Source organism: Trichosurus vulpecula, chromosome 2 (genome assembly GCF_011100635.1).
Source record: "Trichosurus vulpecula isolate mTriVul1 chromosome 2, mTriVul1.pri, whole genome shotgun sequence".
In the NCBI taxonomy this organism is placed as follows: Eukaryota; Metazoa; Chordata; class Mammalia; order Diprotodontia; family Phalangeridae; genus Trichosurus; species Trichosurus vulpecula.
In genome coordinates this window covers 363,414,121-363,428,265 of record NC_050574.1, presented here as the reverse complement: position 1 = coordinate 363,428,265, position 14,145 = coordinate 363,414,121, and the positions used below count along the sequence as shown (strand labels likewise).

The 14,145-nt window shown below is 39.6% G+C and overlaps 1 protein-coding gene across 1 annotated transcript in view; it reads left to right on the top strand.

Annotated features, from left to right (window-relative positions):
- ADGRG7 (adhesion G protein-coupled receptor G7) overlaps positions 1-14,145 on the top strand; it is a 71,720-nt gene that overhangs the window by 30,043 nt on the left and 27,532 nt on the right. The window contains exons 6-8 of the mRNA XM_036744134.1: positions 3,548-3,630; positions 10,442-10,581; positions 10,712-10,819. Of these exons, the coding sequence (XP_036600029.1) occupies positions 3,548-3,630; positions 10,442-10,581; positions 10,712-10,819 (331 nt within the window). The remainder of the gene's footprint in view (positions 1-3,547; positions 3,631-10,441; positions 10,582-10,711; positions 10,820-14,145) is intronic.

The following is a 14,145-nucleotide window of genomic DNA, read 5'->3' as shown; positions in this document are numbered from 1 at the left end:
AGGCAAATGGCCAGGAGCAGGACTCCTGTGTGAATGAAATGAACATGCCTACCCTATTTAACGTGTCCTGAAAAGAGCTAGCCTACCCCTACTTCATCATCTTTTACAGGCGTCTTACAGACTCAGTTCACTTGATCTTCTGACTTGGGAAGAAAGGGAATTAGGGGGGAATAGTGATGGGCACCCACCTACATCATGCACAGATAGTCCTCTCCTTTAGCCTACTTCATGGTCAGCTTGTTGCTGCTTTTGAGGATATTCTATCACATCCCTCATTCTCCACACAATCCTACCTTTGCCATGCTCAGTTCTATTTCCCTTTTGTCTCATTTCCCTTCCTCCTCCTGTCCAGTCTGCTGCTTCTGATCTACACTAGTCACTGGGCAGGGTCCAAAGAAGAGAGCTGAATTAAGGAAAAGGCAGCTGGAAGTGGAGAGTCCTCCAACATTACTGTGATCTGCTATATTTTGTGTAACTTGACAACTTGAATTATTTTAATATTTTAATAAACATTTCTAACTCTGAAAATAATTAACCTCCTTAAATAACCACCATCTCTCTCCCTACCACCCCCCCCCAAACTTACATATATATCTTCCAAAGGAGTCTATAAACTGCAACTGACCAGCTGACAGAAAGGTGAAGGGCCCACCACAGACTAAGAAATATATATATATATATATATATATGTATCTATGTATATGTATATATATGTATATGTATATGTATACACATATATATGTTTTGGACATGGCTAATATGGAAATCTATTTTGCTTGACTATACATGTTGGAACAGGGGTTTTGTTTTTCTTGTTTTTTCATTGAGAGCAGTAGAAGAGAGAGAGAAGGAACTTTGTTTTTTAAATTAAATTTCCTTTTATTTTTACAAAGAGATTGTAAGTTCCTTGAGGATAGAGTCTGTTTCATTCACTTGGGACTTTGTGTCCTCATTGCCTAATGGCAGTTAAGTGGTGCAGTGGATAGAGCACCAGGCCTGAAGTCAGGAAAATTCATCTTTCTGAGTTCAAATCTGGCCTCAGACACTTTCTGGGTGTGTGATCCTGGGCAAGTCACTTAATCCTGTTTGCCTCAGTTTCCTCATCTGTAAAATGACCTGAAGGAAATGGTGAACCACTCTAATATCTTTGCCATGAAAATCACAAATGGGGTCATGAAGAGTTAGACATGACTGAACAACAACAAGTTCTTGTTGTCTGACAAACAGTAGGTGATTAATAGATGTTTATTGAACTATGTAATTATTTTTAAATAAGTTTTGACTGATATCTTCTATTTCTTACATCATCATAATTATCCTAAATATCCCTTCCCTTCCCAGAGAGCCATTCCATATAACAAACAGTACTTTTTAGAGAGGAAAATAACATTGGCACAACTGATCCATACACACGCAAAGTGTGTTTAACATCTAAAATTATGAGTTATGTTTATGTTTTCTTCCATCTGTCTCTAATAATGTTTTTTTAAGTTATAATTTTTTCCTCTTCTGCTGTAAACACAATATTGCATTCCTTCAGTTACTTTACATTAATCTTTCTCAAGGTGGCCCTCTTCCCACTGGTTCTCTTCCCCTCAATTCTGATCCTCTGCTCTCATTTGTAATCCCCTTTCCTTTGGGCTTTTGCTTATTAATTTCTTTTTCTCTCTTTCTTTTATCTGGTCATATAATTAATCTTCCCCTTCTTTTTTTCTTCTCAGTTAAATAGATTCCCCTTTCCTCTTTTCCCCTTCAATTAGTTCTGTTTATTAGTTTTTTTAAATTTCATTTTTTGGCTCCTCTTTCCATAAAGAATTTATCTCATTGTTTTCTTTATCAATCCTTGTCTACTCTAGATGCTTATTCTCTGATTGATGACCCCTGTATTTATCTGGTCTTGTTTTTTCTTCTGTATTCCTCATGCAATCAGAGTTTCCAAGAGATCCATTCTTAGTTATCCCTTCTAGGCAATTTCTGCCACTGCCTTGTGAAGCTTGAGCAGATCACTCTTTTCCATTGCACTTCACTCTCAGAACTCTCTCTCAATTATTGCAGGTGTCAAGGAGGACACTGCCCCTCCTCCACCACATCCCTCATTATGCAGCCCACCAATCATCTGTACCTTCCCCTAGTTACCTTTATTTCCTCATTTGCCTCAAAATCTCCTCCCTGGGTTCATTCTCTCTCACTTCCCCAGGTGCCACTTGTCCCCAGAAATTCCAAACAACTCCCTTCTGAGATAGAATGAGCAGGTATTTCAAGCACCAAACCCCCCGGGGCCACATCCAATGCAAGGTCTCCATTTCCCTTTACAGACCATTACTCTTTACCCAGAGGAGCATTCATCAATTGAATCCCTTCCACCTCCAAAGCAAAGGGGTTTCTTATCCTTTCTTACATCTTTCAAACCTCTTCCTCCTCACTCTTGCCCCATAGGCTCTTCTCTTTCTGAGAGAGGTCACCTTCCCCTCAATACTAGTCTCTGATTTAACCCTGGCATATCACATATTCCTCTCTCCCCATTTTGTGTATCCTCCCACATTGTGCTTTGCCCCACAAAAACATTGATTCACCTGTAAACAGAGTGGTGCCAAGTTCTGTCCATAATGCTCCCTCTTTGCCCCTTTGCTATTCTACCAGATTTCCGTATTCACACCTGTCTTCTTGTGTACATTTTTTTACTTTCAGAAATATTTTATTAATGTCTATTTCAAGTACAATTCCTTTTTTCAACTCATTTTGTCACAAGCATAACACAAATAATTCGATTTAAAGAAACAAAGCAGGTAGAGAATATAGCTGTTAATAGGAGAGTTGAAATCTCTTCTTGGCTTTACAATTCAAGTTCAAACAGTGTTTCTAAGCATGAGATCATGGTCTGTTTTCATTTGCATTTAGATATCTTATTCCAGGAAAAAGTTCTTTTGCCAGAATTTTTAAAGAAATGATGTTTGTAGTTTTGACATTATTCTACTTTATGTATAACCTCCAACCAATTAAAGAAGATCTACCAGAGACCTTGTTCATAAAAGATTTAAAGAAAAGCCACAATCTGGTAGAACTCAAATTGTAGTATGCTTAAGATAAGTGAGTCATTCTAAATAATATCTTCAGAAAACTACAAAAACATATAGCCTCAAAACACAATGGGACAATATTAGAAAGATCTCTTAGGGAATATTACTCTTTTTTTGTTGTATTGTATTTTTATTTATTTTGTTAAATATTTCTGAAATACATTTTAATTTGGTTCCTGAGTTTGATACCTGTGATTAAGGTCAATCCATAATTGACCAAGAATCCCTTCTATATATCCCCAAGTGATCATCTAGTCACTTCTTGGCTTTGTTTTGTTTGTTTGTTTTAATAAGTTAATTTGTTTATTTTTAGTTTTCAACATTCACTTCCACAAGTTTTAAATTTTCTCCCCCTCCCTCCCCTCCTCCTCCCCATCTTGTGTACATTCAGAAAGAAGTTTCTTAGTCTCTCTAATGTTTGTTGAATGATCAAATGATTCTCTGAACTTTTGATTCTTTCTCTTTATCAGGCAAAGAAAATTGCAGTAGCCACAGTAAGCCAACTTCTAGATGCCAGAGAAGATGTTTTCCAGGATGCTGGCAGCTTCGGAGGGTGAGCATAGTTACAATTTAGAAATAAAATGCAGTGGAACATGATTGAGTAATTAATTAATTAATTGCCAATATTAAAAGATTAAAAAAGATTACCTTATTTCTCCCATAGATTTATGAACTTGGTTGGAGTAGTGAACTATAGATTGGAAGCCTTGGTTTCCAATTGATTATCTGTTGTGTCTAATTGGCTTTGTGGCCCACAGAAAACCTATATGCTTATAGAGGCAAACATAGTCTTCATAGCTCTGATGCTCTAGAGATTATGTAAACTGCTTCTGATCTTGACTTTGAAAGCTCTATTAGACTTGCCCAACTGGATGGATCAAAGACCGGAGGGGAGTGACCCCATCTCCCTTTTATTACCCACTTTGTTGCCATGACAGCAGCATCACATCTAGATCTGGAAGGGACCTCAGAAGCCGTCTTATCCAAATCCTGTGTTTTACAGATGTGGAAACTGAAGTCCCCCAGGTGGCTTGCCCAAAGTCATGCACATAGTCAACATCAGTGGTGGGGTTTGAACCCAGTTCCTTTGACTCTAGATCCAGTGTTCTTTTCATTGTGCTATGCTACCTTCTATCCAAATCATTCGCTACAATGGTGTTGGTTAGTCTGCAAGGTCTCCTTCCTCCCCTCAACTCCCTCATCTTAAGCTTCAGGCACCTTTACTGATCTTACGTTAAAGCTGTGTTCAGCACTTGCAACAATCTCCAGGCTAATATGAAAAGGTATGATCCTTCCCCTATTTCTTCTGGGTAATCGATTAGTACATACATAAATCAATAGGTTTTATTCCTGAATATATAGGATCATAGGATTATGGATTTATAGCTAGAAGGGACCTTCAAGGTATGTACCAGCTTATATACCAGAATATAACTCCATATAGGGGATACCCATAAAATCATAGGATCATAGATATAGAGTTGGAAGAGGCCGCAGAGGCCCCCTAGTCAAAACCGCAGTAGAGTACAGCATGATATTAGGGACTAACTGCTCAGTAGACAATAAAATTCTAAGAAAAAATACAAACATCCATCCACAATTACAAGCAAAGATTCACTTAATAGATCTGTCTCTGGCTTAGGTACGTGACCTAGCTATACATGTCCTTAGCTGGCACATGACATCTCCATACTTTGAGATAGTGTTCAAATTTTAAGCCACACAGAGTCTTTCCAACTTTTCATCTTTATTGTTTTCATCTGTTATTATACTGCCATCCCTTTGAATAATTCGATCACAGTGTTTTATGGTATATTCCCATTTAAATCACCCAGGAATATACTATGCTATTTTGGAGGATTGGATGAAAAAGTTGGGAAGGAGGAGGAAAACGTGAGGTCTTCTTCCCTTTCTTCTGAATTCCACCCTCCCTTCCTCACACAGGATATGAAGGATCCCAGGAAAACAGGGAGAAAGTGTTGATGTGGAGATAAAACTGGCAGATAGCACTATCAACCTTAGGTTGACTAAGGTGAAGGACACATTGCTGTCTATGAAGGTTCTAAGTTCAAGGATTGTGGGAACACTTATTGGAGTCACAAAATTGTAGCCAAAAAATTATTAAAGTGATAGAAAAAGATAAGTAAGGGATGCTTTATGCTTCCAACAGGGTGTGGTGATAAAATCTCTGTGGAATGGTCTGGGGTCCTTTCAGCCAGGTGAGTTTGATTTGTGTTGCTGCCTTACAGACTCAGCCCAGAGCGGTGTTCTCTATAAGAAGCTGAATTCGTTGTTTGGAACTGGTAGAATGGAATCTTGCACAACAAAATGATTTAGCATTTGGGTGCCATCCAAAACCGAAAGACAAATGAAGAAATTCTACTGGCCAGGTTGAGGCAGAGGGTGACTTTGACACCCTTTGTTCAACCTGCTTTTCCATATAAAACCCTTCCACAAAATTCCCTGTCTCCCACACAATGCCCAACAGTACGCATTGGGAAAGCCTAGGTCTTGCAGGGGGCACCTCACATTTTGCTTCATCTAAAATTTCCAAAATCACTTTCCACCATCCAAAATTATACTATTGCCACCCCTTGGGTCCAGCACTGATTCTTCAATGTTAGATTTGAGGAATCGATCTAATAATGAGAGAGCCATTTCCAGGCCCAGGGAGACTGTTTGCTTGGAGAGTGGCGGAGCAGAGGTGAAATGTGATGTATTTGATCAGCAGTATTGCACAACCCTTCTATGTTCTGATGAAGCTTGAAATATTAGTAAATAATATTTGTATAGTGCTTTAAGGACTTTACATATATTATTTCATTTGATCCTCACAACAGCCCCATGAGGTAGGTGCTATTAATATCTTCATTTTATAGATGAGAAAACTGAGGTACAGAGAGGTTAAATGATTTGCTCAGGGTTACATAGCTTAGGAAGTATCTGAGAGGGATTTTGAACTCAGGAGCTTTCTAACTCCTTCAGTCCTCTATCCACTGTGACACCTAGAAACCTTAACTGAGTGTAACCATTATATAACTGTATATATTATATGTATTTTATAATTTATAAATTAAATTGCTAAATCAATGTTACTCCTGTTAATATGAACATTAAGATTCTTCCATGATTAAAATTCTTTTGTTCATTGTAGGAACAACCACAACCACAACCACAACAATAATAATACCTAAGTAATACCTAGCATTTCTATAGTATATTAAGGTTTGCAAAGCATTTTACAATTATCATCATATTTGATTTCCACAACCACCATGTACTTCACTGTTATTATCTACATTTTACAAATAGGCAAACTGAGGGAGATAGGCAAATGACTTGCCCAGAGTCACCCAGCTAGTAAGGTCTTCTTGCTTCCAGGTCCCGGACTCTATCCATTTTGGAACTGATCTGACTAAAAGCCTTGCCATTTTTCGTAAGGGGAAGTACACAAGATTAGCATAAATCTTTCCCCAGTGCTAGAAAAAAAATGTTCAAAGTGCAGGGTCTTTCATTCCAAGATGCCTATGCAGCCAGTGATGTTTCTTAATGTCTTTCTTCTCTACCACAGCTCAGTCTTCCCTTTGGTCCTCAGAAATGTGCTAGAAATGTCATGTTCACAAGGTACCTTTCAAATCTGCAAGGCACCTTTCAAATCCGTATATTATTCACAATCTCTTCTCTCTCCTATTTCTTTTTTCTTCAATATTTTTAGTTTTCAACATCGATTTCCAAAAGATTTTGAGTTATATATTTTCTCCCCATTTCTACCCTTCCCCATACTCCAAGATGGCATATATTCTGATTGCCCCGTTCCTCAGTCTGCCCTCCCTTCTATCACCCTCCCCCCCATCCTCTTTCCCCTTACTTTTTTGTAGGACAAGATAGATTTCTATACCCCATTGCCTGTATATCTTATTCCCCACTTGCATGTAAAAACAACTTTTTTTGAGCAGATGTTTTTAGAACTTTGGGTTACAAATTCTCTCCCTTCTTCCCTCCCCACCCACCCTCCTTGAGAAGGCAAGTAATTCAACATATGCCACACATGTATCATTATTCAGAACATTTCCATAATAGTCATGTTTGAAAGACTAACTATATTTCCCTCCATCCTATCCTGTCCTGCTTTATTCAATTTTCTCCTTTGACCCTGTCCCTTTTCAAAAGTGTTTGCTTTTGAATACCTCCTCCCTTGATATGCCCTCCCTTCTATTATCCACCCTCTCTTATCCCCTTCCCCCTTACTTTTCTGTAGTGTAAGATGCCCAGTTGAGTGTGTATGTTATTCCCTCCTTAAGTCAAATCAAATCAGAGCAAATTCACTCATTCCCTTTCACCTGCCCCCTTTTCCCTTCCATTAGAACTGCTTTTTCTTGCCACTTTAATGTGATATAATTTACCCCATTCTGTCTCTCCCTTTCTCCTTCTCCCAATATATTCCTTTCTCACCCCTTAATTTTATTTTATTTTTTTTAGTTATCATCCCTTCATATTCAACTCATCTTGTGCCCTCTGTCTATATATATGTGTGTGCGTGTATGTGTGTGTGTGTGTGTGTGTGTGTGTGTGTATATATGTGTATATATATATATATATGTATGTATGTATGTATGTATGTATATTCCCTTCATCTACCCTAATACTGAGAAAGGTCTCATGAGTTACAAATATCATCTTTCCATGTAGGAATGTAAACAAAATGGTTCAACTTTAGTTGATTTATGATTTTTCTTTCCTGTTTACCTTTTCATGCTTCTCTTGATTCTTGTATTTGAAAGTCAAATTTTCTATTCAGCTCTGGTCTTTTCATTGAGAAAGCTTGAAAGTCCTCTATTTTATTGAAACTCCATATTTTTCCCTGGAGTATTATACTCAGTTTTGCTGGGTAGGTGATTCTTGGTTTTAATCCTAACTCCTTTGACCTCTGGAATATCATATTCCAAGCCCTTTGATCCCTTAATGTAGAAGCTGCTAGATCTTGTGTTATCCTGATTGTGTTTCCACAATACGCAAATTGTTTCTTTCTGGCTGCTTGCAGTATCTTCTCCTTGACCTGGGAACTCTGTAATTTGGCTACAATATTCTTAGGAGTTTTTTTGGGGGGGGGATCTTTTTCAAGAGGCAATTGGTGGATTCTTTCAAATTCTGTTTTACCCTCTGGTACTAGAATATCATGGCAGTTTTCCTTGATAATTTCTTGAAATATGATGTCTAGGCTCTTTTGTTTTTTGATCATAGCTTTCAGGTAGTCCTATAATTTTTAAGTTATTTCTCTTGGATCTATTTTTCAGGTCAGTGGCTTTTCCAATGTGATATTTCACATTGTCTTTTATTTTTTTCATTCCTTTGGTTCTGTTTTATAATTTCTTGATTTCTCATAAAGTCACTAGCTTCAATTTGCTCCATTCTAATTTTTAAGATAGTATTTTCTTCAGTGATCTTTTGGACGTCCTTTTCCATTTGGCTAATTCTGCCTTTTAAGGCATTCTTCTCCTCGTTGGCTTTTTGGAACTCTTTTGCCATTTGGGTTAGTCTTTTTTTAAGGTGTTATTCTCTTCAGTATTTTTTTGGGTCTCCTTTAGGAAGTTGTTGACTTGTTTTTCATGATTTTATTTCATTACTCTCATTTCTCTTCCCAATTTTTCCTCTACTTCTCTTACTTGCTTTTCCAAATCCTTTTTGAGCTCTTCCATGGCCTGAGACCAATTCATATTTTTCTTGGAGGCTTTTTGAAGTAGGCTCTTTGACTTTGTTAATTTCTTTTGGCTGTATGTTTTGATCTGCTTTGTCACCAAAAAAAGATTCTATAGTCTGAGTCTGAGTCCTTTTACACTGCCTGTTCATGTTCCCAGCCAACTACTTGACCCTTGAACTTTTTGTCATGGTATGATTGCTTTTAGAGTGGAGAGTGCTTTGTCCCAAACTTCAGGGGCCTTGTGCTGCTGTTTTCAGAGCTACTTCTACTCCATAGTCACAGCAAGCTCTGCCACACCAGTGCCCCTCCTCCCCCAAGAACCACCAACCAGGACCACGACCCAGATCCAAGTAGGCCAAAGCAAGAGAACCCTGCTTCTGCAACAGCAAAGCACTCCCTGCACTCCTGCTCTGATCCCCCACTTGATTCCTCCCATTGTGTGGGTCTGGGGCCAGAAGCAGCTGCCACTGGAGCTCCAGAGCTTCCTGCTGCTGCTGCCTTCCACCCCCGGGGCTGGGGCCAGACTGTTCACTTCTCTCACCCTGATCCAACCATCTTCCTGCTGACCTACTCTGTTGTCTTTGGCATTTGTGGGTTGAGAAGTCTGGTAACTGCTACAGTTCAGTGATTCATGGCCCTGAGGCCTGCTCCTCCTGATCTACTCTGGCCTTGTTTGTCCTGGTGCGGCCCATGCTGGGCTGCACTCGACTCCAAGTATGGTGGGATAGACCCTATCCTGGGCTGGAGACCTGCTTCCCCCTGTTGTTTTATGGGTTCTATAGCTCTAGAATTTGTTCAGAGGCATTTTTATAGGTGTTTGGAGGGATTTGGGGGAGAGCTTAAGCCGGTCCCTGTTTTCCAGCTGCCATCTTGGGTCCATCCTCCTCCCCACCCTCTTATTTCTGAAGTGCCTTCTTCTTTCTAGACAAATTTTTTAGGGCAGGACCCAGTCTCTCACACAATGGCTTTGATTGATTCAAGGAGATGCACCACCCCAGTTCACATTCATTTCTGATTGTTTAATTCAATAGAAAAATGTTCTCATGTAGACAAGGCACCAAAGATAAAATGGGGGTGGTTCAACATCACTCTTAAAATAGTACTTACAATATCCTATGCCAATAGTTCCCCACTTCAGTAAAGAAGAGGAGAGGTATACATTTTGCATCTCTTTTTTTTAGGGTCAAACTTGGTCATTCTAATTATACAGTATTCAGTTTTTATTGTTTTGTTTGTTTGATTATTTCTCCTTACTTTGTGGTTGTCACTGGGTATATAATTTTCCCTGGTTCTGGTCATTTTAGTCCCCAACAGTTCACACAAGTCTTTCCATGCTTCTCCGATTTTTTCATATTTGTTGTTTCTCACAGTACAATTATATTTTATTATGTTTATATACTACATTTTCTTCAGCTGTTCCCCAATCTATAGGCATTGACTTTGTTTTCTAGTTCTTCCATAAACAAGTGGTGCTGAGAATATTCTGGTTTGTGAAATTTTCTTTTTTTTTCTTTGACTGCCTCAGCATATCTATTTAGCAGTGGGATCTCTGGGTCAAAAAGACTATGAATATATCCCCAATATATTTCTATGGACTTTAGAGGAAAAGTCACATGTATAATTTCATGAGGAGAGCTAAAGAATATTCTCTCTTTTATCAATGCAGCCTCACTACAGAATTGGAGACTTATTCCTTGTCTTTGATGAATGATTCTCTATTCCATCCCAACATTGCCATACAGTCTGTTGACCTATCTACAGAAAATACTTCACAGCCTGAAACTGTTCTTTTTTCTGTCCAAAGAGGTGAGTGATTTTTCTTTACCTACCAACACTAACATCATTCATCAAAATGCTTGTCAACAAAAATGACTTATTTTCTCTTTATTAACTTTTTTGGGGGGATGGGTGGGATGATTTCTTTCCTTTTTCATAGGAGCTAATGACATTCTGGATTCACAACAAGCATATATAGATATAAATGAGAAGGAGCTGAAACCAGAGGACAGAACAGAGCTACAGATCCTAGTCAATAGCACACAAAGTAGGTCTTTGACTCTTCCTCTTTTTTTTTTAATAAAGTTACCTGAATTATGTTGAGAACAAAAAGCCTTCTCTTGAGGATGATACAACACTTCATTGACCACTGAGTAATTTGTGATTGAACAAGTTCTGAAATATTTTGGGAATGAGAGTTTTCGAAATCCTGAGGCCCAGAGAAATGATATCCATCAATTTTGCTAACTTTCGAACAATTTCAAAAGTATGGCAAGACGAGAAAAAGAAAGATATAATAAAAAAAAACTCAAGCCATAGGGTCCACTCTGCCTTCATCTCAAAAGGTATCCAGTACAGACATAGGTAGAGAGATAACAGATAGGAAAAAGGAAAGAATGAAGATAAAAAGAGAGGGAAGGAGGAAGGAAGGGGAAGGAAGAAAGGAAGGATGGAAGAGAAAGAAGGAAAAGGAAGGAAGAAAGAGCAAGGAAGAGGAAGGAAGGAAGGAAGTAGCAAAGAATAGAAGGAGGAAGGAAGAAAAGAAAAAAGGAGGAAGGGGAGAAGGGAGTAAGAAAGGAAGAGACAGAAGGAATAAGGGAGGAAAGAAAGAAGGGAGAAAGAAGAAGGGAGGGAGTAAGAGAGAAAGAAAAGGCAGAGGGGAGGGAGGAAGGAAGGGAAAAAGGGAAAGAAGGAAGGAGGGAGAAAGGAAGAGAAGGGGAGAAGGGAGGGAGAAAGGAAGGAAGGAGGGAAAGAAGGAAAGAAGGAGGTAGGGTCTTTATTTAGCACTTGACACGTGCCAGGCATCATGCTACAAGTTAGGGATACTAAAACAAGACAGTCTCTATCTTCTAAGAGTTTACATTCTTATAGAGAAAGATGATACATGTAGGAGTTCTGGAAAGTGGGAAGCAGGTGGGGGGAGGAAGAAGGGTAGCCAACATTTGTAGATAAATTTTAAAATTATAAATTTGAAATAAAATAAAAGGCCCACCAAATATTTGTTGGCTAACAGTGACATGACCCCTCATAGCTTTGGACAAACATGCAGGTGGCCTTCCGTGCCCTTCTATTTTGGGGGTGTCCTCTTTACTCTGCTATCTGCCCATGCTAGTCTAGGGTCCTTGTGCTTCTCTGCTTGATGTCCAAGTTTATTGCTGTTGGGCTGTTTGTGCCTTCCAAAATGTCCTAGGTGACAATTAATTGACCTGATTAACTAATCTGTTTTGATGTGAAAATAGGAAAGGCAGAGAAACCTATCTAGCAAGCCAACAGCTTTCTTCTCCCCCAGGAAATGTGCATTTTAACTGTATTTTTCTGAAAATATCATCCTCTCTCTTTGTTATATAATCCAAAGAAGCATCCCTAATAGTGGGACTCTTACGATAGATGGGGAACAGATAGGTAATGCAGTGGGTAGAGGCACCAGGTCTGGAAGTCAGGAAGACTCATCTTTCTGAGTTTAAATCTGGCCTCAGACACTTACTAGCTGTGTAACCCTGGGCAAATCACTTAACCCTGTTTGCCTCAGTTTCCTCATCTGTAAAATGAACTGGAGAAGGAGATGGCAAACCACTCCAGGATCTTTGCCAAGAAAACCCCAAATGGGGCCACAAAGAGTTGGACACAACTGAAATGACTGAACAACAAATATGGCAGATGGGAAGATTAGGTAATAACAAGGCAGGTTGGCTAGGGAGGGAGATACCTTGGAAACCTTTAAATTACACTGTGTAAATAGTTCCCTTTTCTGAAGTAGAGAGAACACTGGTTTTGGAGCCACAGCTACTAGGTTCAAATAATGGTTCTGCTACTTGCTACCTGTGTGACTTAAGCCAGTTATTTCTTTGGTCCTCAATTTCCACATCTGAATATAACAACTCACATCTGAATAAAGCTTTAGAGGTTATAAAGTGTTTGATACAATGTAGCTCATTTGATTCTCACAACTACGAGAGGCAGATACTATAGGTAGTAAGTATTTCCATTGTACAGATGAGGAAACCTGTTTACTGACAGTGGACACCCAGCTACTTCTGGGGAAGCTGTCTCTGAGCCCTGAGAAATATGTGTTTGCTGCCCTGAACCTTTCCACAGACACAATTAGCATCTTTCCTTGCCATCTTAAGCTGGGTTAAAGAGTAGAAATGGCTGGGTCCTGCCCAGCCACCCACCACTTCCTTCTCTGTTTTCTCTTCCCCACTTTTCTTCTAATTCTCTCCCAACTCTCTTCCCTCTTCCTTTCTCTTTTCCCTCTCTAATCTCTCTTTCCTCTTCCCTTCACTTTTCTCTAATCTCTCTTCTCTCTTCCCTTCCCTTTTCCCTCTCTAATCTCTCTTCCTTCTTCCCTTCTCTTTTCTCTCTCTAATCTCTTTTCCCACTTCCTTTCTCTTTTCTCTCTCTAATATCTCTTCCTTCTTCCCTTCTCTTTTCCCTCTCTAATCTCTCTTCCTTCTTCCCTTCTCTTTTCTTTCTCTCCTCAAGTCTGGGTGCTGCTGCCTCATGGGCAAGGGGCAAGGCAGTCTGTACTTTTCCCCTTCTCCTTCCCTAGGGCTGAGGTGAGGCTTTCATAAGGAGTCCCTCCTGCTGTATATGATTGTGCATATATTTATGTTCAAACCATAGCCAAGACTGTGGTGGCCCTGTCTGTGTCCCCAACATGGCCTCACCCAACTCCTGAGCTTGAGGGGAAGGGACTGACTCAGCCAGGCTCCCTCTTCCTTTATCAATCACTGCAAGAGCCCTGCCCTCTGACCCTGCCTATTCCCTAAACTGGGGGCAGATTTCAGGCTTTAGGGAAGAGGAATGAGCCCAAGGTCTGAGGGTACATATCTTCCCTCAGCACTCCCATCCTTTCACCCCTTCAGTCTGGCCCAGAGCAGCCTCTTTCCTACTCCCTTGTCCCCTTGCCTTCCTTCAGGGGAGGGGATTGCCGCCCTCCCCCCACCCCGACTGATCATCGAGGGGAAGGGACACTGGTTATGTTTCACCCCTCAAGCTAATAAAGGTCTAATAAATGAGAAAAAAAGAGAGGTCAGCTAGATGGTATGGTGGATAGAGCATCAGCCCAGGAGGACCTGAGTTCAAATCTGGCTGTGTGATCCTGGGCAAGTCTGTTTGCCTCAGTTTCTTTATCTATAAAATGGAGATAATAATGGTATGTACCTCCCAAGATTGTTGCAAGGATCAAATGAGATAATAATTGTAAATTGTAAATTTTTATTATTCCTATTAATTTACAAATAATTGTAAAGTACTTTGCCAACCTTAAAGTGCTATATAAATGCTAGCTGTTATTGCTGTTCCATGAGGCAGCGCTTCAAATATTCAGAAGCAGCTTTCCTATTCTCCTCTTCCTCTCTCTCAATCTTTTCT